Genomic DNA, 26,641 nt, shown 5'->3' on the forward strand with positions numbered 1-26,641 from the left:
GTTTTGTAAATAAGTTTATCTTTTTTTAGATTCCTGTTTTTATTTTGGATTATACAAGGAGCATCACAGTTGTGTCAGGACCCAGGGCTCTGGCTGAGAACTATCCTCTTACCCCCACCTCACTGGTCCCAGGCAGGAAGAGAGGGCCTGCCTGCTCTCCTCTCTTCCCCCACCCACTTGGGCTTCCTACAGTGCCTGGTGCCCCCAGCCTTCCTGGTGTTTGCCTGGACCTCAGCTTCTAGTGCTGAGGTCGCCTCCAGCTGGTGCCAGTAGGCTGAGCAGCCCTGGCCCAGGCTTCCTCCCCAGCCCTGGTCTTTCTGGCACCCTCTGGAAATGGTGCGGACGAATGCAGAGGACAGCCAAACCTGGCTGAGTAGCTGTGTGAGCAGCGGTTTGCTGGCTGTGGGTGTGACTGGTTCACTGTCCAGCTTGTTGGGTGGACAAATAGACATGTCTGTGAATATGCCTCATCCTCCCCAAGGACTCTGAGGATTTCCTGGGAACCCCACCAGTGGCTGAGAGCACCTAGCCCTCTTTCCCCAGTGTTATTCTGTCCTAAGCCAGGACAAAGTTCTATGCATCTGGCTCCAAGCAAGGCCCACCCCAACTGATCCCAGGCAGCAGGGGTGAAATAAGCTGTAGTCACAGGAGTGAGGGAACCAGTGGAGTGAGCCAGCAGTGGGTAGGGGCTGGAGCTTAGGCCTGCACGGCTTTCTAGGTGTGGCCAGAAGTTCCTGGAAGAGCTGCATTGGACACGTTGAGGGGAGGCAGTTCTGTACATTTGGGATTGAAGACTCCTGGCCTGTGGTGCTGGGAAGAGCTGGACCTTCTTGGTTTTCCTGCCGCTGTGCAGCTCTGATGCCAACCTGAGAGCCACCTTCTTCCCCAGGATGGGGCTTCCTCTTTTCCTCTGCTTCTCCCAGGTCACTGGTTAAGAGGGCATGGGGAGGAGCTGGGATAATAAGCAACTGCCCTCCTTCCCCCAGGAGACTTCTGACCACTGGGCCGAGGGGCCTTGGGGAAGGTGAGGCCGCTCCCCAGCCCCTGGGGCCAGGCCAGCTGAGGGTGAGGGTTTCAATGAATGAAAATGAAAAACATTTCAGGGGTCAATTCATTTTACTGAAAACATATGTTTACCACTCCTCTCAGTACATCTTTGAGCACCTTTGCCAGGATCTTAGGAATGTGTCGAACTCCTTTGCTGCACCCCACGCCCTCTCTAGGCCTTGGCAACCAGGCCCCGCACGGCTTGTGCAATTGCATCCCTGTCAATACCGAACATCTTCAGCAGCTCTGCTGGCTTCCCGCTTCTTGGCACCTGGCTGACAGCCAGGCGAGCGACAGTGACACCAGGCTCGCCCACTACTGCAGAGGCCACTGCCTCACCTATGCCACCTGTGCAGGGGAAAGAAGGTGAGTGAGGTGATACGGCCTCAGGGTGAGCGGTGGGTGGGTGCCCCCTGGAGCCCCCAGCTGGCCCCGCAGCCCTAAATGAGTCTGAGTTTATTTCCTTTCTCAAGGACGGAGGGACAGCATATATTCCAACCTGCCCGTGCCTGGGGCCAGAGCAGACACCACCACCAATCACAGTACTTATACTTTTCATAAGCTCAAATGTGGCCTCTGATCATTTTTAACAGTACCCTCCAGGCAGCTGTTGTTAACCAATGAGCATCTGCACATGACATCAGGGTCTAAGCCCATCTCTTCCCCTGGGGCCTGCCTTGGAGGAAGTGGTGTGTGCCGGGGGATGGCGGCTTTGTGAAGAACTCATAAAGACGGGAGTTTAGGTTGCTTTCCCAGTTTGATTCTGGGCAACAGCCTTAATTTTCACCTACTTCAGGGACACAGCCACCTTGCACTCTTAGCAAGGTCAGAAGCCTCATAGGCTTCCTGGGTGGCAGGGGCTGCAAGGAGCCATTCCAGCAACTGAGTTCTGAGGCCAAGCCTGAGGTCAATTAAGAGGCCAAGTCCCAGCTGCTCTGGGTTTCCTGGGCTGCAGGGTCCTCCTGGGGCTGGGATAAAGGGAGCATGTCTAGCCTGTAGACTCCAGCCCCATACCCTGGCTCTCTGGCCATTACCTTCATAGTAGTGGTCCTCCACAGTGAGAATCCTGCCCTTGGTGGCACGGGCACTGTCAAGAATGAGTTTCTTGTCCAGAGGCTTGATGGTGAAGGGGTCCAACACACGAATGTTGATCTTCTCTGTGAGGGGAGGAGATGCACTGTGGGTCTGCCCTTTGATGTGCCCGGGGTGGGGGGGGCCTGCACAGCTACAAGCTCAGCCCGCAGCCTGTCCCCGTCCTCAGGCTCATGGTCACCCACCCTGATGGCTCACCCCGTTCCCTGCTGACCTGGGATGCCCACGTCCTCTGGGATTCCGCACCCACCCCTCCACCTGGAAGCCTGCCCTGGCTCGATTTAGGAGCAGCTCGTCTCAGGGAAGAGAGGAGAGCCCCTCTCTCCCCGACGCCCTGGGCTGCGGGATCTCAGACTTCAGATTGTCAGAGAACATCCCTCCATCCTCCTAGGTGCCTTTGAAGATAAAGGGGAAGTCACAGGGAAGGCTCCAAGGCTCTGGCCCAAGGTAAGGCTGGTGGGGTGATGGGGAGGGGAGCTGCGGCTGAAGGCACGAAGGGTTCAGGTCAGGGGGACACGTCAAACGGCCACGCCTGCTTCAGACTCTCAGCCTGGATCTCCACCTGGCCCTCCCCCAGCTCCTCAGAGCTCTGTATGCACCAGTTCTCTGGCCCGGGCATCAGTTCCCTCCCACACTGAGGACACCCACGTCTGCCCTCTCCTGTGTACTCAGCATGGCTGAAACATGGCATCTGTTGTGATTCTTCTGCAGGGGAGGCAAATGCCTGTCACTAGCTACCACATGAAGCTTGAAATGATGGTAACAATGCCAGTCATATTTATTAAGTCCTCAGGGCAGCCCCATGGCAAAGGTGATAGTACCTCCATTGTGGATGGGGAAACTGAGGCACCGCAGTGCTGAAAAGCACACTTAACCAGTGGCCTGCCAAGTGGTGATTTGAGCCCTACTGGCCCCAGGGCCTTTGATCTGGCCAGGTGCCGGGCGTGTCAACCCCAGGCCGTGGGGCAGGGGCTGTGCCACTGCAGCCCCAGCACTGAGCGCCACGCCGGGCACCTGGGAAGGGCTCCCAGCCTAGCTCTTATTAATATCGTCATCATTTAGTTACACGAGATTCTTTCTCACCCCCAAGACCTGGTCCACAGCCAGTGCACCATCTAAGACTTCTTGGGTCCCACCCTCCTTACCTTTCTTTAGCAGGTCAGCCGCAGCTAAGGCCTCATGCAGGGTCACCCCTGCCCCGATCACAGTCACGTGGTCATCCTTGCTCTTCAGGACCACCTGGGGGTGACATGGGGGGGATCAGTGAGGCTTAGGAACTGATGGCCTGGGGTGAGCACGGACCTTGGGCTCGCTCTAAGGGGCTCACTGGGGCATCAGCCACGCTAACCTTGGCTTGTCCGATTTGGAAATCCTCGTTGTTGTTATAGATAATGGCGTTTTCCGGGCGGCTGGTCCGGATAAAGCAGATGCCCTGGAATGAAACAGAATAACAGGATCCAGGATGTAGCACGTCCAGCCTCGAAGACTGAAGTGTTTCCTTCTCCAAACACTCATCCTCAGACAGAAGCCCCAGACAGAAGACGATGTCTCTAAGAGGGCCCACCGCTTGCCCTCAGGCTGGGGAGTGGGAGGAGCCCACACAGGGCACTCTGGTCTACAGCAGCCCAGCCCTGTCAGGACCACATAGCCCTGCGTGTTCTGTCTTGGAGAAACCGACTGTCAGGTATGGCAGAGAGGCGTCAACCCCCAGCTTGGCAGGGGCTGCCAGGCTAAGATGTTCAGAGGGGAAAGAGTGAGCTGATCAGTTAGCATGTCTGCCGAGCAGCAGGAAGGGTGGTGTGTATTCCATTTTTCCTGGTCTAACTTCTGCAGGTGAACACCAGGGGCCAGGTCAGGGGATACCACTTTGAGGCAGCAAGTGACCAGCTCTGGGCCTTCCTGTTGGCCTCCCCTCCTGTTCCTCTAGGGGAGCGCTAGCTGCCAGCAGAAGAAAGAACAGCCATGTGACCCACCTTCGTGTTGGCTGCTAATTCCACTGCCTTCTCCGTAGACACCCCATCGCTTGGGTAAAAGACAGTTGACATGGGGATGGATCGAAACATGGCCAGGTCTTCCAGGGCCATCTGAGAGGGCCCGTCTTCCCCTGGGGTGTGTGTGGGAAAGGACATGGTGAGATTAAGACTCCATCCATGGAATGGACTCCTGGCCCTACCCCCCAGCTCCTCCAAAGTTCAGGACATTACGGGTGTAAGTGCCCCGGCCCCACTCACCGATGGACACGCCACAGTGGGAGCCGCACAGGTTGATGTTGCTCTCGGAGATGGCCGCCATGCGGATCTGGTCGAAGGCCCGCGTGAAGAAGGCTGCAAAAGTGCTACAGAAGGGCACGGTCCTGCCGCGTGTGGCACAGCCCACGGCGATGCTCACCTGGGGGCAGAGTGGGTGGTGTCAGCCCCGGTGCAGGAGAGGGTGGCCGGTGAGCCCAGGGCCACTTCTCAAGGGTGGGGGTTCAGTCATCCTGGGAGCTTCATTCTCCTCTTCCCATGCAAGCGTCCTGTGTGCCCACAGACTTCACGGTCTGTTTTCAAAGTCCTCTGACTTGAAATAGCCATTTCAAAAGTTCTTGTAACTATTCTATGTATTTTATTTTTATATTTATAGCTAGTAGTTAAGAGAACTTTTGAAATGGCTATTTCAAGGTGAAGGACTTTGGAAACAGACTATGGAAAATAAAAAAAAAAGTCTTCTTAAGATCCTTTCCCTTGGGGGAGGGTACACCTCAAGTGGTAGAACGCACGCTTAGCATGCAGGAGGTCCTGGGTTCAATCTCCAGTACCTCCTCTAAAAATAAATAAACAAACCTAATTACTACCCCACCCAAAAGGCCATTTCCCTGGGGAACACTTCTAGCAACTTGCAAAGCCTTTGACAGAGTGGGCTAAGCTTGGGCACAGATGGTCATCCTTCCCAGGTCCCTCTACCATCTCCCTCACCACCCCAAGTATACGTGAGGAGGCCCCAAATCCCTGGCCCAGAAGCACTGGGCTCTGAACCCTGCCACTTGACATAAGGCCTCCTTCCCCAGGCCCCACATCCCACCAGTTTGGCTGGACCCTCCAGCTGCCAAGGCTAGAAGCCAGACACCTTCAGGTTCAGCTGGAGGAAGAACCTTGGATGCAGTAGAGCCTGGTGGCCTCCCAGAGTCCCTGGGGCCTGCAGGCCAGGCTGGGCTCCTTGGCCAGAAGGGACAGATATTTTGAAAAACAGGACAAAACATCCTTCATTATTTCACAATCTCAGTTCCTGACACAGGACTGCTAACCCAACTGTGTGCATGGCAGGGGCCCACAGAGTCTCTTATCTCTGCACCCCGCAGGGTAGCAGGGCCAGAGCCTTGTGCATGAAAGGGCTCAGCAGACTCTGGCTTAGACCCATGTGTTCCAGCCTCCTGCCTGTGCCTGCCCTTCCACCTGCAGGGCCCTTTATCCCTCAAAAAAGCCCGTCCACCATGTCTGGCCCGTGTGCAGCATCCCCTGCGTGCCCCCGCAGCTCCATTCAGCTCCCCTATTTGCATTCACCCAGCGCTTGGGTATCACACACACATTGCCCTCACCACGGGGGGTTACTTGAGGTCGAGAGTCAGTGCCGGATCCTAGCTGTTCCTGGGATCGAACAGGCACCTAGCACTGCCACCACAACCCCTCAAAGAAGCAGGAGGGCTGAAGCCCTGCCCCTGCACCCCTCAGACCTCAGCCGCAAGCTGTTACTGGCCCCGCACCCACCATGTTCTGCTCGGCAATGTAGCACTCGATGAAGCGGTCCGGGTGCTCCTTTTTGAAGAGCTCTGAGAAGGTGGAATTCTTGGTGTCCCCATCCAGGGCGATGATGCGGTCACTGGCGTGGCCCAGCTTGGCCAGGGCCTGCCCGTAGGCCTTGCGGGTGGCTATCTGAGGAGGAAAGTGGGAAGGCTGAGCACCTCTGAGGGCCTGTGGCCTGCAGCCCTGCTTAGCCCCCTGGGCCATAGTTTTCAGGGAGGAAAAGAATAAATTAGGGAAAGAAAAAGGAAGGCCAGCAGCCTATGACCCTGTAGAAACTTCTGTGAGGATGCCAAGGAGAACTGGTACAATGACTGTCTGGGGAGTCTCCAGGCCCTTGTCCCCAGCTGGGCTGTGAACCATCTGAGCTTCAAAAGATGTCCTAACTCCCCTTTTCCCCAGCTCCAAGACAGAGGCCTGTGGTCTCGCCCCACTCTGCACTGAGGGCCTGGGAGTCAGAAAGCCTGACTAAGGTGGCATCGGGTCCACACGGGGAAGGGCCTGGAACCGGGCAGCCCTGCTGAGCCTTTGCCAGATGTGGGAAGGTACTGAGCTCAGGTCCAGGCCAGGAAGGACCAGGGCCGTGGGGAAGCAGGACCTGTGGGCTGTGATCCCAGTGCTGCCAGAGGTTTCTTGTGTGACTGTGGGCAAGTCTCTTGCCCTCTCTGAGCCTCTTCAGGTCAATAATCCCAGAGATAACGAGGCAGCAGGAACACCCTGAACTAACCCCTCTCTTCCCTTTCCCAGCCCTTGAGGAGCTGGAGAACCACTGCCACCCCAGCCCAGCCAGTCCAGAAATGTGAGGGCCAACTGGGTACCTTGTCCCCAACTTTATAGCTGGGTGGGGTGGGCATGCGGATGTTAGTGAGGTCCACTGAGGGGGCGTCCTCCTGTGGGGGAGTCGCCAGGATCTTCTTTTTGCTCTGGATCTGGCTGTAGATTTCTTGGATGATATGATCAGCCATGTTCTGGGGGAGGGGCTTCCCATGCCAAGACTCCTTATCTTCTATCCCTGTGGGTACAAGGCAGGAGGGCAGGTAGGATAAAAGTTCCCAGAAGGCAGGCCATGACGGGGTCAGGAAAGGAGGACCACGGTGACAGCACCCAACTGCAGGTGCCCACTGAGTAGCTGCCCAGTCCTCCAGGCACTCCCAGTGGGGAGGGGGCATGCCACCCCATCCCATTCTCCCCCACGTCGCCTCCTCACCCCAACCTAAATGGTCTGTCTGCTATAGAAATCACAGTTTGTTGAACTGGTCGGGAGGGGAAGCCCTGAGGCCCAGGGCAGGGCGAGCAGCAGATGGGGCTCTGTGAGCCTCTAGGTGCATCCCTGCCCTGGTGTCTTGCTATGTGGGGACCAGCGAGGCTTAACATTCCTCTCCTCCAAGGTCACCTCAGATGTCATCACAGCCCAGGGAGAACCAAGGACTAACCGTCCCAGGCAGCCCCTAGAGGTGGCAGTGGTTAACACGTGAGGGGTCAGTGTTAGACAGAAGCGCTGAGGCTGTGACAGTATCCCAGAGTCCTCTTCCAGAAGGCTCCCAGATAGCAGAGAATGTCCCTAAGCCCACACAGGCAGAGGGAGATGTGCCCCCCTGGTGGGCAAGGGACAGCCAGGGCAAGGAGTGCGACGGAGCCGGCCCGGAGCCTGCAGCTAGCCCCTTCCAGTGCCAGACTCCCTATATCTCTGGGCAAGTTCCTGGCCACTCTTAGCCCATTTCCCCATCTTTACAACGGGCAAGGGCCATCCCGGTCCTGAGGTCTGGAGCACGTGTTTGGGTACTAGGGAGGGACTTATCCCTGCATGGCTCTCAGGCCAGGTGCAGGAACCAACTTTCAGACTCTCCTAGGTTCCCCACCCACACAGGCCTCTGGAATCACTTTTCTATTGCATGAGGTGGTACCCTGTTCACCTCCCAGGGGAGGATCGAGGTCTCCCCAGGCTCTCTGGGACTCTCTGCATCAACCCTTAGGCTCAGGGTAGACAGCTGGCACTGTCAAGGATGCTCCGCAAATGCCAGCTGGGGAAAGTGTCCTCTTGCCTTATCCACAGGCCTCACCAAGTCCCTCCTCTTCTCCTGCCTATGCACGCCCCCTAGTCCAGGCTAGCCAACCAGGGTCTAAATCCCAGCTCAGCCACGCTGCCCAGTCATTGCAGGCAGCACAGGGTCTCCTCCCCCCCACCCCTGTTCCTTGGCCTGGGTGCACTCTGCAGAAGAAACAAAGGGCTGGTGCTACCTAGACACAGGCTCTCAGAGGCACCCCCAGCCCACCATTGGAAGCCCCCACCTCTTCAGTCAGCGCAGGGCCCAGTCCTGGGAGGGGGGTGGGAAGGGAGGTCGTACAAACGGACCTGAGATGCCTCTGCCCTTGAAGGTCTTGGCAATGATGGCTGTTGGCTGGTTCTTCACCTGCCCAAAGGCCTTGCACAGCTCCTCCACGCTGTGTCCATCCACGATGACGGCATGCCAGCTGGGGAGAGAGGGGGCGTGAGGGGTAAGAGCTGAGGGGAGGCCTAGGGAAAGTCTTGCCCTTGCTCCACGGCACGGCTGTGATCGGGTGAAGAGCTGGAGGGGCTGGGAAGCCTCAAAAGTGCCTGTTTCAAATTTGGGTTTAATTTTCTCTTTTCACATTGTTTCACTTCCTCTTGTTTGCCTTTGAACAGACTTTCCTTCTCTCTCTTAAGTAATGCAAAGCTTACTTCACTTATTGTTTTTCATTCCTGAGCTATTCATTTCCTTCTGAAAGCTGCTTTGGGGACAATGAACTGGGTTTGGAATCTGCTATTAGATTCTTGATGATTTTTTTGTCCAATTTTTATTTAAGGGACACAACTGATCACTCCATAGAAGCTGGGCATGGTGCTGGAAACTTGTATAAAATGAGCCATGTTGTCAAATATCCAGAGGAAGGAGCATTTCTTTTTTTAACTTTTTTTTTTTCAGGTGGTTGAGCAGGGGGATTAGGTTTATTTATTTGTTTTTAAAAGAGATATTGGGGATTGAACCCAGGACCTCATGCATGCTAAGCATGCATTATACCTCTGAGCTACACCTTACCCCCCACCAGAAGGAGCCTTTTGCTTTAAGGCAATCCCTTTTTGGACTCTTTTTGGCATATTAATAGTAACAGAAGTAACAGCTCATACTCTGTGTGGGTACAGGGCTGAACACTGCACATATTAACCCATTTAAGCCTGTTGTTGCCCCCATTTTATAGACAAGTAAACTGAGACACTGAGGGTGGAAAGCAAGTTAGCGATGGCTTCAGCCCCTGCACTTGCAAGGCCTCTAGCGCAGAGGTCTTCCGTGCCATGTGAGTGCTCAGGCCACAGCCTCGTACATACCCAAAGGCCTCGCAGCGCTTCTGGTAGACGTCCATCTGGTGCTGCAGTGGGGTGGGGTCGCTCTGGCCCAGGCGGTTGATGTCAAGAATGGCAACGAGGTTGTCCAGCTTGTAGATGCCTGCGAAGGCCATGGCCTCCCACACGGAGCCCTCTGACAGCTCCCCATCTCCCAGCAAGCAGTAGACGCGGTAGCTGCAGACAGAGGGTGGGTTAGAGCCCAGCCCCCTCCCCTGGCCCACATGCCCCTGGCCTTTCCCTCTTGGAAAAGGAGCAGACACACACATGCAACAGCATCAGCTGTGCCCACCCGAGGTCCACACCCCGTGAGAAAATGGCTGTGAAGAAAGCTGTCAGGAGCTCCAGGAAGAAGTACTGGCTGCCAAGAAACAGAGCTCCAAGACAACGGACCCAGAAAACTGGGGGTTGTCAGGACGTGAAGAAAATGGTGATCGTTCACGGAAACTAACTACTCACGATGGGCAGGAGGGTAGAGGGAACCTGGAGCTGCCTGCTGCAGGGGTGCACCCGTATCCCTTTGCCCTACCATGAACCAGGAGTGTTGGGGGAGCCCTGGGACCCCTCTGCTCAGAGGAGCTGGGCGGGGGAGGCCCAGCAGCACCCAAAGCTTCAGGTGAAAAATGGGCTGGGACCAGGGTGGGGGAAGGTCCTCAAGGTCCCAAGGCTGGTTCTTGACCAGGAATGGAGCTGGGCCTGGGCTTTCTCTACCTCAGGGGCCATCTCCTGCATTCAACACAGCCATGATGGTTCCAAGGCAGTGTGACATGGTAGAAATAACAAGGAAGTTGGGATAAATTATCTAGCAGAACAGAACCTTCCCTGGCTGGAGACTAGGAGACCAGTTCAGGGACTCTGACCCCCCACCCCCTCTCCCCTCCACCTCTGCTTAGCGCTGAGTAATCCCTTCAGGAAGGTGAGTGCAGTTGTTATTCCCCAAAACCACAGACAAGGAAACAGGCTCAAAGGTCAAGGGACTTGTCTGAAGGCCACGCAGCTGGGGAGCAGCTGAGCTAGGATTCAAACACAGGCCTGACTGCCCAGCCCAGACTCCACTCCCTGCTGCCTAGGATCGCACATGGTGGGGTGGGGGGAGTGAGGCTGGTGCCTGGACAGCTCAGAGGGGACACAGGAGCCGTGCAGCTGAGCGGGCTGGGCCACCAGGCTAAGGCAGGAGGAGCTGGAGAAGAGGCGGGGACAGCCAGGGCGCCGTCAGCATGACTCAGCACCCCCGCAGGCCTCCAGTCAGGGAGGGCTCCGGCCTCCGCCCCCTGCCGTGCCAGTGCTGTGCCTTCCCTTCTGTGGCCTCCAGCACCCAGGCCAGGAGCAGAAGGTCCCAGCACCCACACTCACAGAGGCTAATCTGACGCTGGGCCTTGCAGGCTGCAAGGGGGGCCCAGAGATGCTGCAGGGGGTGGGAAGATTCTGGCACAGGAGCTCCCAGAAGTGACCAACTTGATGGGGCTGAGCCAGAAAGGCCTATAGGGAACTCCGACTTCCCCAGAAAGGGATTCTTGGGAAGCAGACTGGCTGCTTTCCCAACCCTACGCCCACTTCCAAGGAAGTTGAAGTGGGGCCAAGAGCAGAGTCCGGGCATAGCCTCAGACTCAGGTCTGGAGGGCGGCCTGGGATCCTGAGGAGACCCTGGGGGAGCTTGAGAACAGGAAAGGGGGCCCCACAGAAGCCGCATTGCCTGAAGCTATTGTTAGATTTGGGGTTGGAGGCTGCAAATACCCAGAGTCCTGAACCACCAGGAAAAGAGACTCTAACGAGACGGCCAACATTTGCTGCCTATGAGTTTGTAAACCACCTCAAATATCCAACAACAGAGGACGGTCTAAATGTGTGGAAGAAGCCCCGTAAAATGTAATAGCATGCAGTAGTTCAAACTAGTTTGACAGCTGACGACGCAAGAAAGTGTTCACATTTAGATTTTTCTAAAAAGCATACAGTAAAATCATACAAATACTAGGATTACAAATCCATAAATTTCTCTTCACAATAATATGGATGAAATATGATATACACTGTTAAGTGAGAATGAAATGGGGGGAAATGGTTAAGAATAAGAAAAATATTTGTTTCTTTGTAATGCATTTCTGTATTACAAATGAGTAGATATTTTACAATAAAAAAAAAAAAAAGAAAAGAGAAATGGAAGAGAGCAATCTGACGGGTGCTGCCTGGGAGACGTGACTGGACGTCTCTGCTCTATCAGGACGCCAGCTCTGGCAGCAGGCACGGCCTGATAATTCCCTTGACCCCAAGGTACAGTCTGAGGGCCTGAGCCTTAGCCAACCCTAGCCGCTGGGAACCCAGCTGAACCCCCTCTCCCTACACTGGTTTGTTCCATCGCGTTACGGTCAGGAAATGACTCTTCACGAGGAATTATTTCAAGCAACTGTAGGGAATAATTAACTCACAGCTCTGGTTCTGTGCCAAATAAAATACTCTTAAACATACATCCCATTCTTTGTGACTTTCTTTCACTTCGTAGTGAATCACTGCTGGGTGTAGCAGAGCCCGGCCCCAAAGCCCAGCCCGGGAGGAAGGCAAACGCTGTGCTGCCAGTGACACTGGCCGGAGAGCCTGGAAGGCCTCCCAGCCCCAGCTCACCTGGAAAGCAGTCTCAGGAGCCACGTACCCTGCACTCAGTAGGTGCTCACTGGGGTGGAGCATCCAGTCAGGCTCCCCGTGACCATCTGTCCTCGGTGGGCCCCTGTGACTGCCTTGGCCGTGGCCCTTCCCGCTGCCTGCAGGCCAGGCTCCCTCTATCTCTCTAGGAAGCTTCCCACCCACTGGGCTCCCTGGCCTCCTGTGCTTCCCTTGGGCCCCTGAGAGCAGCATGGGGACTCTGAACGTGGACTCTGGATGGACACCCTGGATTCAGATCCTGCCTCCACCACCAAGCAAGCATCTTACCTCAGTTTCCCCACCTGTGGGAGGGATAATTAACACCACTCAGCCCACAGGGCACTGAGCAGTGTGAGTATAACATCCCAAACAGTAAAGGAATGAGGAAACCATCTGCTTTCCTTAACAGCCTGAAGCCAACACTTCTCCCTCCCCAACAGAGACCTGTCTGCAGGCCGTGGGGGACAGCCTTGTGGCTGAGATCTGCCTCCACGGGGTCTTGTCCAGACTGCCTGATGCTGGAGCAGCAAACCTTCCTGATCAGGCTGCTCACCCACCCCCCACAGGCCACGTTCTCCAGCGTTTGTTTCTTCCCTAGCTGATAGGTGGGGCTCAGGGAGGCCCAGAACCCTCCAGAACACGCCATCTTCTCCTTTCCCAAGGTAAAGGCGAGGGGCTCAGGCCTGGGCTCACGGTGCTTCATCAGGCATTGGGGGTGGGGCCTTCTGAGACTTCAGGGTCCGGGCGCCAGGCAGGGGTAACTCAAGCTAAAGCACTCTGGTTGAAGAGCACAGACTCTGGATGCAAACTTGGCCCTGCCAGTCACTATCAAGGGACTCTGGGCAAGTCCCTTCACTCCTTTGAGCCCATTTCCTCATCTGAAAACAGGGCTGGTCCTGGCACCAGCCTCAGGCCACACCTTAGTTACTCAGCCCCTACTCAGAGGAGGTGCCTGCAGGCGGTGGGTAAGGCTGAGCCTTCAGGACCCCTTCCAGGGTAGGCTGGGGGTGGGGAGTGGGAGTGTTACCTGGCTTTGTCGAAGTATTTGCCTGTGTAGGCCATTCCGCAAGCAGCCCCAAGACCCTGGCCCAGGGAGCCAGTGGCCACATCGGTGAAAGCTTGTTTCTGTCACGACAGAGGACCCCAGTTAACTCATGGGCAGGAGGAAGCAGTGTTTCCCAGAGGCCCCTCCCAAGATCCTGGTCCTGTGGGAGCCACACAGCCATACCCGACCCAGGCCTAGGGGTGCAGGCGAGGTCTGCAGAAGGCAGAGTGTGACTTCCCCATTCTCCCACTGCAGTAATTGTGGGTGCGTTTCAGATAGCAGCTCTGCCCACCAGGGAGCTGTGCGACCTCTGGCTGGGGACTGAAACTCAGTTCCCTCCTCTGTAAACAGAGTACATATAATCCACCTCACACAGTGGCTGGGAGAATTCATGACAAAACTCAATAATTGGCCCTAGTGGGTGCTCCGATGGGGGTTGACAGGTGAGTTTTCATGGTGACACATGAACTCCAGACAACTGCAGGGATTAGTGCCCTGAGGAGCACACTGGACCCCTTCCCTGGGGCGTCACCAGCAACCTGCTGTGACCTCATTAGACATTCCCTGATAAACTCCCCTCCCAGGCTGTGTCAGTGGCCAGGGAGGCCCAGTGTGGAAGAGAACTTGGGTCTTTGGTGCTTGGGGTGAATAGAGTATGCCCCCCAACCACCCACTTCTTCTTTCCTCACATCAGCGCCCTCCTCCAACTCCCAGCACCCTTGATTCCTTGGTGGGTACCCTGCCCTCCTTCCCGCATGCCTCAAGAAACAGGAAGTGGAGGCAGAGGCCCGGAGGGGCTCCTGGTGAGGCACACTTACCGGGACAGGGTGCCCGTCCAAGTCGGAGCTGATCTTCCTCAGGTTCAGCAGCTCTGTCTCGGGCAGAAAGCCGGCTTCAGCCCAGACGGCATACAGGATGGGCGCTGCGTGGCCCTGCCAGGGACAGACAGCGGCGGGGGGTGGGGGGCAGTCAGATGAGGAGCTGCACAGAGACCCAGAGCCTGGCTGAGCCTGCCGGCCAGGGTATCCCTTTCAAGGAAGGAAGCAAGAGAAGGCCACTTCCCCAGTTTTGATCCCCCTCCAGCCCGAGGTTCCCACAGCCAAGGCTGAGCCCTAGGACAGGTGCAGGGGGAGCACAGCTGTGAGGCTGCTGAGGCCAAAACCCCAGCAGGCAGCCGGCTGCCCTAATCCCTGGTTTCTGACATGTAAGCAGACTTGGATAGACTTCTAAGTGCTCATGCCCGCTTCAAGAAACCAGAGGCCATGGAGCCAGGCCTGGGGACAGGTGGATTCCGGGGGTTTGTGGCCATGGTTCTTGTGCAGGAGGGGCGGGACAGGGCACCAGCACTCCTGAGGAAGCGAGCCTCGGCCCAGGGTACCGGCTCAGCACAGACAGACGCGTGCAGAGCTGTCAAGCTGTACCCACTCCTGCCTGTCAACACCAAAAGTGGGTGGAAAACCCAGAGCATTCCCACTGTCCCCTACGTGAAGGGTGGCAGGCTGGCCTCCTACCTTGGAGAGCACAAAGCGGTCATTGTGAGGGTTCCGGGGGTCCTGGGCCTTGTAGCGCATGGTGTGAAAGAAGAGGACAGCCATGATCTCGGCGGCGCTGCAGCATGACGTGGGGTGGCTGTGGCCCAGGAGAGAGAAAGACACGTGCGTCACAGCTCTGGGCCCCTGACCGACAGGGCTCACCCCAGACCTGCGGACAGGGACCTAGGAGTGCACGTCCCAAGGAGTCATGGGCCTGGCTTGTCAGAGAGCCATGTGCTCTGGCCCCCTGACAGGGTTGCATGGGGTCTCAAGGCCACTGCTGGCAGCATGGGGGCTGTGCCCTCCCAGGGGCCAACAGTCTGGACCCTCAGAGTCATGGCAATGGAACAATTCTGGGGTTGGACTAGAGGAAGAAAGGAGGAGGGGTCCCCTCGTGACCAGTGAGCTAAGTCCCAATGGGACTGCCCAGGACTCAGCCCACTTGTTGGGGTAACTTGCCCTCCCATGCCCCCAGGGGCACTGGGCCTCAAGGCCACAGGCAGGGGCTGTAAGGGGCTGAGGCTCCCAGCAGCCTCCGCACACAGGGTTGGTGGTCTGAAAACTGGGGCTTCGGGCTCTCCCAGAGCACCACTGGGCCACACGGCAGCTTTCCAGTGGGCATTCTGAGGGCTGGTATAGCCACTAGAAACCATGCGTTTGCACAGAATTTAAAAGGCAAAGCAACCTCTTATCTTCGACAAAGGCTACAATTATGAAAAAAATAAAAATGCCTTCTGCCAGAGACCAGGGCTGGGATAGGGCTGACAAGAGCAAGGGCCTGCCCTTCCAGCTCCAGAGCAGGTGGGGTCAAGGGGTCTCCCCTTATTAGGCTCTTGTTCTAGTCACTACAAGGTTATCTGAAAGGCTAATGGGCAAAGGACTTAACCATAGAATAAAGATTACGTCTTACAGGTGAGACTTGTTCAGGTTTCTTAGGACCCACTTGATTAATCCGGTCCCAGCCCCCAAGAGTGGGGCTAGAGACTGGGGTTCCTGGAATGACATTCCTGTAGCCCTCTGGCCCACAGTTTGGTTCAGCCTCAGGGCACGTGCCTCCCAGCCGCCCCCTCCATGCAGCTCAGCGCAGCCCTCTGACGCTGCTGAGGTCCTTCACACTAAAACATGCCCACTGCCAAACCCAAGGGCACATGCACCACGTGGAGTTCACGCGGGCCTCCCTCCTCCCTGCCAGCCGGCTCCCCGCACGGGTTAGGGGTGAGTCACTTCCAGAGCAGACACATTAGTAGAGAAATCCAGAACTGTCCATGCTGGTTTAGTATCCACGTCCCAAGCACACAATTGTCTTATACTTAACCATTTCTATGAACTCCTGGTCATGGGGAAAGACACTAGACCTGAAAAAGGGAGGTGAGGAAACGTAAACAAGAAACCTTTCCCTGCCTGGCAGGGACCCAACTCCCTGGTCCCTAGGGCCAAACCTCAGCTGGGGGACATCCAACACTGGCCAGGCTGACCTCCTCCCCTTTCCCTCCCAGAGCAGCCCCATCCCGGAGGAATCCTGTTACAAAAGCCACGACCCTGTTAGGAGAAGAGCAGGGGAAGGATGTGGGTGGAGAGCGGGCCAAAATGCTAGAAGGAAGGCAGGCAGGCCCAGGTCAGAGGCTTCAGGGAGAAAGCGCAGCGGCACAAGTACTTTCTGCAGGTGGCAGGAGCACATCCCAGCCTGGGCAAGGTGGAGGGAGGGAGGTCAGCCAGGAAGAGACCCCAGAAGTTGAAAAGCAGTTGATTTTAACCCTTCCTTGCTAGGCCTTCCTTGCTGGGCAGGGAAGCCTACAATATTTGATTCCCTTCAAAGCCTGCATCCTAGACATACTGCTGGCCCTACCTTCATACCCACCAAATAAAAACAGACAGAATAAGGGTTCCTTAGAAGCCAGTTGTTGCCCCACCCCAGAGGTTTCAGGGAACCTCTGTGAGGTACCCCAGGGTGGGAATAGGGGCCACATGGGCTTTGTCACTTTGGCAAGTGCTTCACCTCCCTGAGGCCCAGCTTCCTTACTGGTAAATGGGGTGCCATGTAGGACTGCCCAGGAGTCCCTAAAACAATGCCAAGTGCCCAGGTCCACCAGTCACCATCATCTGCTGGAAGACCATATACTACCCCTCTCAGTGCCTCCAACTCCTCAACTGCACGCTGGGACCATGACCCCCTGCTGACCACATGGCCAGCAAGAAGGAAGAAATGAGCTGAGGCTTGAGACAGGGCTCTGCAAACTCCAAGTGCTGAACACACAGGAGACAGTTACTTTTAAGCTCAGCCTACTAGAGGGACTTCATCACAAAGGGCCTGAGCTTCTCCTGTAGCCCTAGCCCGCCCCGGGGAGAAAACTGCAGGTGGGGGCCCCACCCCAAGGTGCTGCATAAGGACAGAAGGACATACCCTAGAGCAGGGAGGGGTGGGGCCAGGGAGGGAGGCTGTGGGGAACTTTATCTGCAACTCTTTGTGATGCACGGGGGCTACAAATTTGTTCCAAAACCCTGCCTTACTTACTCCCAATTAGTTCAATCTATGAACGTGGTGCTGAGGGCTTACAGCTGGGCCAAGTCTCCCAAAGGCCCCCCACCCAGGGGAGAACACAACTCTTCCAGATGTTCGCCCTCTTCCCTTCAGCACTCACTCCACCTGCTCACGGGCTGCCCCACAGAAAAAAATGCAGATCCCTCACCCCTCTGGCTGGACTCCTCTACATTATCAAAAAATAGCAGAGAGATAATAATCACAAGGAGTCTCAAGGCCTCAACAAATGAACAAACCTGGGAGGTGAGCACCTACAACAGCCTCCAATAAAATGCTTAAAAATACAAAGACAAATAATGTTATGAAAAAGAAATAAGTACCCAAAAGAAAAAGTAAGGAACACAAGAGTTGAAAACCAATAGCTGAGGTCCAACTTAAAAAGTTAGGAAAATACAGTGAGCTCAAAGATAGTAGAAAGATAATAAAGAATAGAAATTGATGAAATAGAAAGCAAATAAACAATTTTTAAAAATTGAAGCTCTTAAAAAAAAAGACTAAAAATTTAGCAAACTTCTGATAAGGCAGGATCCAGAAAAAGGATAGTATTAGAAATGGAAGGAGGAATATAAGAATAGATGACAAAATATTCCAAACAACCTGATGCAAACAGATTTGAAAACAGGAAAATGTCTAGGAAAAAACAATGTACCAAAATCAGCTTAAGAAGTAGGAAACTTGAAAAATCTTGTAACTGCTAAAAAGAAACCAAACCAATGACTGCAAATGAGCATTCCCTAAGTCCCAGCAACTTGACCCCTGGGTGGGTTCACACCCACAGTGAAACCACAAGAGAATATTTGATGACAGTATACTCCTAGAGTGGAATACTATGCAGCAGTGAGAATGAGTGAGCTGCAAAGACCCATCCTCAACAAGATCTCACAAATGTGACATGTGGACAAAGCACATCACAGAAGGATCTGTATGGCAGTTCGGAAGATCATACTGATGATGAATATATACAAACAATATAAAACTATAAGGAAAACAATAAAATGCAAAATTCAGGGTATAGTTCTTTCTGGAAGAAACCCTCCTTCTATGAGGAGGGAGAGGAGGTTATAAAGTGCAATAATGTCCTAGCTCTTAAACCTGGTGGTAGATACACCCAGGTTCATTATTTATAACATGAACATCATTCATATTCTTTTTAAGGCATATATCTACCATAAAAAGAAATATTCAGGGGAGAATCCCAGGATGCCAGGGAGTAACCTCAGAAGCAGTCCTTGTTCTTTCTTCCTGTTCCTGGAACCACCTGTGCTAGCTAGCACCTAGGATGATAGTCTCCACACCTCAGATTGTGAAGAAACAGGTCCCAAGCTACCTCCTCCGAGAAGGCCTCCCTGATTATACTATCTAAAATGCCTCTTCTTTCCCTCACTCACTTACCACCTAACATTATATGGCGATTTGTTGCCTGTCTATCTGAGGTGCCAACTCTAGCTCCATCTAGGATAGGAGGACAAGGAGTTTGAGCCTCTCCACTGTTGTAGCCTCGAGTCTGAACAGCTCCTGGCACAAACAAGAGTGCACCAATGAATAAACGATGTAACCTGGCTCCAAGAGCCTAGGGATGTGTCCTCTCTGAGCCTCAGTTTCCTCAGTGTAAAATGGAGATAGTAGCAGAAGCAGACTGACTGAGGTAGTGTTTGTGTAAAACAGAGATGGGCACAGTACACAGAAAAATGGCAATTACTCAGTAAGTGTTAGCTTTTAAAATATCAGCTATGAAGTCTAACTTCCTCCTCATCTGAGAATGTGACCACCTAGGTCCACAGAAGGAAGTGCCTCTCCTAGGGTCACAAGTCTGCCACCAGCTAGGATAAAAGCAAAACGCTTGGAGAAAGTAAAGAATGGCTAAACAAAATGCAGCACTATCCAAACAATGGAATGTTCAGCAACAAGAAGAAATGAAGCACTAATTCATGCTACATGACCTTCCAAACACTGTGCTAAGTGAAAGAAGCCAGACCCCAAAGACCTCATTTTGTAGGATTCTATTAACATGAAATAGCCAGAAGAGTTAAAATGGGATGTAGCAAATTCACTAAAACTTACTGTAAATCACCATCAATATACATTTACTAAAAACCACTGAACATACATGTAGAATGTTATGATACGCAAATCAGACCTCACTAGAGCTGTTAAAAGATTTGTTTTTAAAAGGAGGAAAAAGGTGCCGAAAGCCCAGTAGAGGGTGCTCTTTACTGTCCACACTCCCCTGCCCAGGTGTGCAGCCCTCAGAGGTTACGTCCAGGCCATGGGTGCAGCTGACTTCTGAGCAAGAAAGCCAAACAGCGCAGGCCCTGGTTGGCCAGATCCACCTGCTGGTAGAATCATCAGCTCCCACAACCCACCCCACTAAGTGGGCTTTGCCTCACTGTTCAGGGCAAGAAGCTGTGTGTGGTCTGCAGCAATAAAAGGAGTTCCTGATTTTGTGGGACTGGGACTAGTGACAACCGGCCTGCCTAAATGGGCAAAGTGCAGGGGGTCAGAGCTGCGACAGGGGCCACAGTGTGGTCAGCTCATGGGAATGTCTCTGCCAGACCCTAACCAGGCGGTGGCACCAGGATCCCAGCTTCAGGAAACACTGCTCATCATCGGGCCTGCTGCGATCAGAGGTAAAGAACTGGGTCATTCAGGACAGTCAGATATCTTCACGAGTTGGGAAAGGCTGCTGTTTGGGGTAATCTCAACGGGCTTGCTCTTGCCTCAGTTGGGGCTGGGCTGGGGTGAAGAAAGCCTAAATGGAGAAGCAGGCTGAGGTGGCGGTTTTCTGTCCAGAGAGGCTGGCCTACATGGGCCAGAGACCCAAAGGGGCCCTCTGAGCTCTCAGACAAAGCCTCCCTGCACCCAGAGCTGGGCAGCACAGATGCACGTCCAGCCACTTCAAAGTTACGTGGACTCCCAGGATGTGAAACCCACAATAGCAGGTGGCAGGACCCCAGAACTTGCTCATTCTGATCCCCAGCCCCACTTCCAAGGGACCCAGTTTGAAAACCACATATGTATGAACCTCTTCTTTAAAGATGGGGAAACTATGGTGCTGGGATAGGAAGGGCCTTTCTGACAAGGGCACAGCCACTTGGAACAGAGCCGGAGTTAGATCTCTTTTCCTGTGCCCACCAGTCAGGTCTGGCCAGACCTTATGTCTCTAACCCCAACACTGTGGGTCAGAGCCCTGGAGACCTATAAGCACAGCTGGCACCTCCAGATTTAGGCCTGATTCTGATGGCGTCCTCAGATGACACTTAGTACTGTTTGGATAATGCCACAGTCTAGCCCTGGAATCTTCACCACGAGCCCCAGGAGTCAGGCCCCCTCTGACAAGGCCATCAGGGCTCATCTTTTTAAAGCCTGGATGAGCTGGACCCTTGCCAAGCTTCCCCAGCACGCAGAGGGAGGTGACCTGCAGCAGCTCTGGCTGCTGTGGGTGCTGCCTCCACAATGAGCCCTCTGTACGGGCTCTGTCCCTCAGCTCTGTGACACAGAGGCCAGTGTCTTCACTTCCTGGGGCCTGGTGAGGCCCACTGACACTCAGTCAGCGATGGCACAGGAAGGGGAAAGCTACCGAGAAATCCCGAACCCTACGGCCTGGTCCTCACTGATCCAGTGTCTGAGTCCAGCCTCGGCAGTGACTGTGAAAAGACTTTGGCCAAAGTGCTGTATCACCACTAGGACTGTAAGTGCCCCCAGAACGGGGACATCCTGACAGGGTGGTCACTTTGGCTATGACTGTACAGCACCATGGCCTCAAGACAAACATCTGGCAATGGGAGCACTGCCCTGTTCTCAAGTCTTCCTTTACTGTTTTTTGTGCACACAGAGCTCTTGGCACATACCTTTCAAAATCCCTCTTGTGACAGGGATTGCACAGCAATGTTACTTCCTTCTGAAAAAATTAAGGTTTTTTTCTAAGTATTTCTTTTCTGCATCTTTGACACATGCTCACAACACACAGAAATCACTGTATTTTACACATTTTCTTTTTGCAAATGGACACTTTTTTGAGTTCAGTGAGTTCTTTCCCAAGGCATTACAATGTAAATCTGAGTGAAACTCTCATAGAAATCTGAGTTTAATGAACAAAAGTACAGTGAACCCACTGGACAACCTCTCCCTTTGGAGGCCCTCCCTATAGTTATTTTATTTCTTACCAAGTGACTTCAAACTGGCTCCACCTGGAGCTGCCCACCTACCCAAGAAGTCTTCCATGATGTGAACTGGACAGCATGGAATAGCCACCAATGACCAGCCTGGGCGAGTCACTTAACCCACTAGCCTCAGTTTCCTTATCTATAAAATGGGATATAATAGCCTCTGTCTTATAGGGTTATTCTCAAAATGCACTAGACAATATTAGCAACAAAGGATGTTCTATGTCACCCCAGGGATTCCTATTTGGTCACTCAGTGACCCTGTAATTGTCTACAGGTTGTATCTAGCCCTGTAAGATACTCAAACGTGTAACACTATTTAGTTGGGTAACTGCTGTGTCTCTCTAGCTAGATCCTCAGGAATCTGGCCAGACAGCTCCTAGCACACAGTAGGGCTCAACAAGGCTCTGCAGTGCGAAGGATCCCCTGAAACAGTCAAGGGGACCAAGGAGTACTTATCAAGCAATACAGGTGTGCAGACCTCTGTGTGCCAGGCTGGGGGACAGGGCACAGAGAGTAAGCCACGTCCCCAACTGGACAGGGTATTCCTCACACAATGGGTAGGACTACATAAACCCAATGGAGATAAAGGTTCCCAAGTGTGCATGGGGGGGGTGCTGGGGGGGATGAGAGGGCAATGATCTGCTAGGAGAGTCTAATCCCTTCTGAGAATGGGTGTCTTAAAGGCACACAGAGTGAGTGGCTACTTACTCTGAAGGTCAAAGGAGGTTTACTTATTAATAACATATCCTGTATGAAATTAGCCAGAGGCTAGAATCTTGTCTTTGTTAAGGAAAAGACTTGGTTAGGAAGGTTCCTGGAAACCATCCCCCACCCAGAACTCAACCATTTCATGAATCCAGCACATCACTGTCTTGGCAGCCTCATGCCAGGCCCCAAAGGAGGGGCTGGATCCTTGAAACCACTCAGTGTGTAGGAGCTATTGTTGTTCCCATTTTACAGAAAGGGAAACAAGTTCCGAAGTAACTCAGTGGCTCACGCTCTAAACTACCCCCATTGCATGGTGGCCGGTTATTATCACTTTCCCTGCCACCAGCCACCTTCAGAGGAGGCTCCCAGGATCTATAACAGCCTTTCTCTACTTTCTGAGCCAGAAAGGCTGGCTTGGAGCTGGGCTCCTGTATTGGGGAAAGCTGTATTGGAAGCACGCCCTGCATTTTCACCCCAGAACCCTGGGACTCGTTCCTCGGTTCTCTTGGCCTCGCAAGTCTCCCATCCTCCACCCCTTGCCCACCTCCTGCCCCGCCCTAAAGATCTTAGACCTTTCTTTCACACCAGGTGCCAGAGTTCTGAAACCACGTGGTCACCTTCCTCCCCACGACTACTCCCCCTCGCCTGTCTTCTCAGCACCCCTGCTCCAAACTCGGCCCCAAATCCAAGGGTGGCAGGAGTGTGCAGTGGCGAAGGGGAGGGGTAGTTTGAAGTAGGGAGAAGGCCGGGCCCCAGGCTCCCTCCAAGATGAGACGTTAAAACAGGCAATCTCGAGTTGGGCAGGACGAGTTCAAATTCCAGATCTCAACGCGTGCAACCTCGGGCAAATAACCAACTCTGGGCCTCGGTTTCCCCACGTGTGGGTGGAACGGGTCTTGGGGCCGCGTGTACAGAGCGCACGGCACTGGGCCGGGCTTTTGGCGAGAGCGAGCGCACTCATGGTGACCTTCCCGGCACGGCCGGCGAGGGGACTCTGCGATGCCCTAGCCGCGTACCCCTCGCCTTACAGCAGCGGGGAACGGGGGCGAGCCGGCCTGAGGCGGCCCAGGAGCCGGGCGGAAGCCGGGCCGAGAGCCGGCGCGGCGGAAGGCGCCTCCTGCCCGGGCCTGCGAGGCGCGTGCTCCGCCATCTGACCGCGCCCCCGGCAGCCTCCCTCGTGGTAGCACCGTGCAGCGCGACACGGAGCCGGGGAGCCCGCGGCCCTGGAGCCCCCGCCCCGCGCCCCCCTCACCCGGAGCCGGCCGCCGTGGTGGCCTGGATGGAGCTGATGCGCAGGCGGTTGGCCGTGTCCTTCAGGGCCTGCAGCTTCTGCTGGTCAGGCTTGTGATAGGCCTCCATGGCGCGGCCGGGCGAGCAGGCGTGTGGAGAGGCCGAGGACCGGGACGAAGACGTGGAGACGCAGAGCCGCGCGGCGGCTTCAGCAGCAAAGGACAGCGCCGGAGGGCCGGCGACGCGCGGAGGCGCGTTAAGACACTCCCCCGAGCCGCCCGCCGGGGCGGGGTGTTCGCATCACCCCAGATTGCTCCGCCCCTCCCGCCCCGCCCCCGGGCCCGCGGGGCACACCCGCCCCGCCCCAGCCCTCCCGCGCTGATAAGGGAACTGTGAGTTTAGGCGTCTTCGGACTCAGCCTGTCCTAATCTCTTTCTCCCTCCCCCGAAACCTGCGGGGCAGCTGCGGGCTGCGAGGCTTCTGTGAGTGACTGTCCTGCCGGGATTAACCTCACGCACAAATAATGTGACCGTAATTCCAGGTTCTAGGCTTGGCTCAGGGTTTGCCTGTTGACTCGCATCTTCATTGCAGACCACTCGCCTTCCTCCACACAGGTCTGGGTGGAACTGAGAGCGGAGGCTTCACTGACAATTCTTTTTTATGGACGAGCAAATTGAGGCTGGCTAGGTCAATTAAGATCACGGGGCTGGTGGGTGCGAGGCTCTGCCCTAGCAGACGCACCCATCCGCAAGTCCCAGCCCCAAGAGAAGGAACCCAGGGCTCGAGAGGCCTGTAAGGATGATGGAGATAACGAAAATGAGAATACAGAATAATAGTAATAGTGATACCAGCTCGTGTTAACTAAGAAATTACTAGAGGCAGGCCCTTTGAAAGTTACTAGGGCTTAATAGCACTGCTGACTCTTAGGGAGATTACTGGGTTTGGTTCCATGTCTGGTTTCAGGAGCACCTACCTCTGCTCTTACCAGATCTGGCCTCTAAGGGATGAAGGTCCCCAGAGTAGGGGTAGGGAGGGCACGGTCATCACAGACACTTTGGTGGAGTCCACCCACCCCACAGGCCCCATGAGGTTGATACCATTTATCACATACAGGAAGAAGCTCCATTTTACAGAGAAAGACAGCCTGTCAAGTCAGTGGCTGAGCAGGGCCTGCATCAGAGAGAGCCCCTGAGGGAGCACTAAGAGAACCAAGGGAGGCAAGTGGCCACACGCTGCCTGTGCTCCCTCTACGTCCTTTGCATCACCCACACTCTGAGCCATGGGTCATGAGGGACAATGGACTGAATATGAGTCCCTCACCCCAACTCCGGGTGCTCCTCAGCTGTTCCTCTGATGGCCTGGCTTCCAGATGCCCAGCCAGACCCTAAGCCAAGTGCATCCCTGCATCCCATAGCACTTGGCTCCTGCTGGCCCAGCCCACGGAAACCTGCCTACCTGGCCTTTAGAGCAGTAGCTTCCTATTCCAAAATTCAATTCTTCCATCTGCCCAGTGGGACTAATCCTTGCCACTCTGCACCCACCCTGGTCTCTAATGGTGGTACAGGTCTCTCCATGGTGCTGAGGACCCAGCAGTGGTGAAAGAAGATGCCCCACCACCTGCCCTACTTTGGGGCTCTAGGAACCCCTGAGGCAGCTTATTCTCATCCTGGAGTTCCAGGTGAATGAGTCCCAGTTTGGTGTCACCACAAAGCCTGGGTACCTCAGCTAAGGCACAGGGCAGAGCTTAGGTCCAGCTCCTCCTGTTGCTCAGCCCTGGGAACCTGTCGGACCCTCGGACACAAAGGTTCCCACCATGCTTGTGTACTTCCACTGGGAACCCTGTGCCTGGGAGATGATGCTGAGGGAAGCTCCGCCTGCAAGCACGTCTGGGATGGCAGAAGGCAGGGGACGGTGGCCACCTGCCTGGTCATTTCACCCAATCAGTGTGAAGAACATACCTCCTGAGACATGGGTATATTCTGAAGTATATGGGAAGGATCTGCGGGGAACCGTAGCTCCTAGTGTCCTTAATCACCAGACATGACAGTCCCCTAGCTGGCTGGGTCATAAGAATTGCCTGCAGCAGTTATTCCACACACAGATCCCGGGGCACCACATCTAACCTTCTGAATCAGAATCTCGGTGCAGGGCCTGGGACTCTGCATTTCTAAGAAGATCCTCAGGCAATTCTGTTTGGGGTTCTGAGAACTCTCCAGAGGAAAACACTAGAAGACCATTAGGACTTGGATTCTGGAGCTGGACAGACCTGAGTTCAGTGCCTTGCTGGGTGCCCCGTGGGCTGAATGAAGAGCTGAAAGTTCAGCATGTGGTAGGGAGATGTCTGTGATGTTAATGAGTTAAAAGCAAGGAATAGAACAGCAGGTAGAGTGTGATATCCTATTTCTGTTAAAAATAAATAAAAGCGTGTGCGTGTGCACCCATGCATGTGCATGTCTGTAAGTGTGCCTGGGCTAAACAGAGGCTGCAAGACAAGCTCCAAGCCATGGGGGACTCGCAGGGTTGGGCTGAGGGGCACTTTTAGTTTCTACTTCACAAATTTCTCTTTTGTTTGAATTTAGTGCTACTGAACATTGTTGACTCTTATAATCCCAAAAAAAGCAAAATGAAATTCCATCTTGAAAAAAGTACTGTTGAGATTGGGAGGTGCACTTTTATGAATGTGCTTTTTTCTTGTAATTTCTCATGATTATGTAAGGATGCCCCTGTGTTTCATAAGCCAGGCTGCTGCCTGTCCTGGGTGTTTTCGGGTTGTGAGCAAACCCCCAGGCGGTGGGCGCTCACCAGTGAGGGTGAGCTTTGCTAACGGCATGAAATTCAGGGCAAAGCCATCCCAATGTGCCCCGGCACGTTCCCTGAGTGGACACCGATGAGGCGTGAACGGGTCCTAAGCAGCTGTGTCCCTGAGTGACAGCACTGGGCATCACTTTGGCAGGTCAGGCCTATTTGTGTGCTGCTGAGGCACGCCTGGGCTGGCACTGGGGGCCCAAGCCAGCACTGGGCTTGCAGTGGAGCCAACATCCCAGTCTGGGTCCTCAACACACTTTTCTTAACTTATATCCAAGGCTTAAGGCCTGCAGGGGCCTGTTCTTGGACACTCTGTATAGGCTTGTAGGTTGATTAATTGAGTTTAAATTTTATTTTGTTCTTTTGTTTTTCGTTTGTTGTTGTTGTTTATTTTGGGGGGAAGGTAATTTTACTTATTTATTTAATTTTTAGAGGAGGTACTGGGGATCGAACCCAGGACCTTATACATGCTACCACTTGAGCTGTACCCTCCCATGATTGAATTTTAATGAACCCATTTCTCCTCTCAACGCCCGAAATTTCCTTCCAGAGGCATTTTGGGGGAGATGTTTCTTTTGATAACGTTGTCTCCAGGAAAGTGAGATCACACACAGTTCATCTCACAGAACCTCCTGTTTTTCTTGATTTGACTTTTGTTTTTGTTCTTGTTTTTTAAAAAACACTTTTCCCCCTTAAACATAAAAGT

General features: G+C 54.2%; 1 protein-coding gene across 1 annotated transcript; it reads right to left on the reverse strand.

Annotated features, from left to right (window-relative positions):
- Positions 1–1,097: 1,097 nt before the first annotated feature.
- Positions 1,098–23,397, reverse strand: TKT (transketolase). Its single transcript, XM_072941497.1, has 14 exons — positions 23,153–23,397; positions 14,467–14,584; positions 13,774–13,887; positions 12,938–13,035; positions 9,262–9,453; positions 8,269–8,387; positions 6,734–6,927; positions 5,883–6,047; positions 4,371–4,527; positions 4,113–4,243; positions 3,488–3,571; positions 3,285–3,378; positions 2,082–2,204; positions 1,098–1,395 (listed from the first exon to the last, which is right to left on the reverse strand). Exons 1-14 carry the CDS (start codon positions 23,257–23,259, stop codon positions 1,220–1,222), a joined length of 1,872 nt encoding a protein of 623 aa, XP_072797598.1. The 5' UTR covers positions 23,260–23,397; the 3' UTR covers positions 1,098–1,219.
- Positions 23,398–26,641: the final 3,244 nt, after the last annotated feature.

This window comes from Vicugna pacos, chromosome 17 (genome assembly GCF_048564905.1).
Source record: "Vicugna pacos chromosome 17, VicPac4, whole genome shotgun sequence".
Lineage (NCBI taxonomy): Eukaryota > Metazoa > Chordata > Mammalia > Artiodactyla > Camelidae > Vicugna > Vicugna pacos.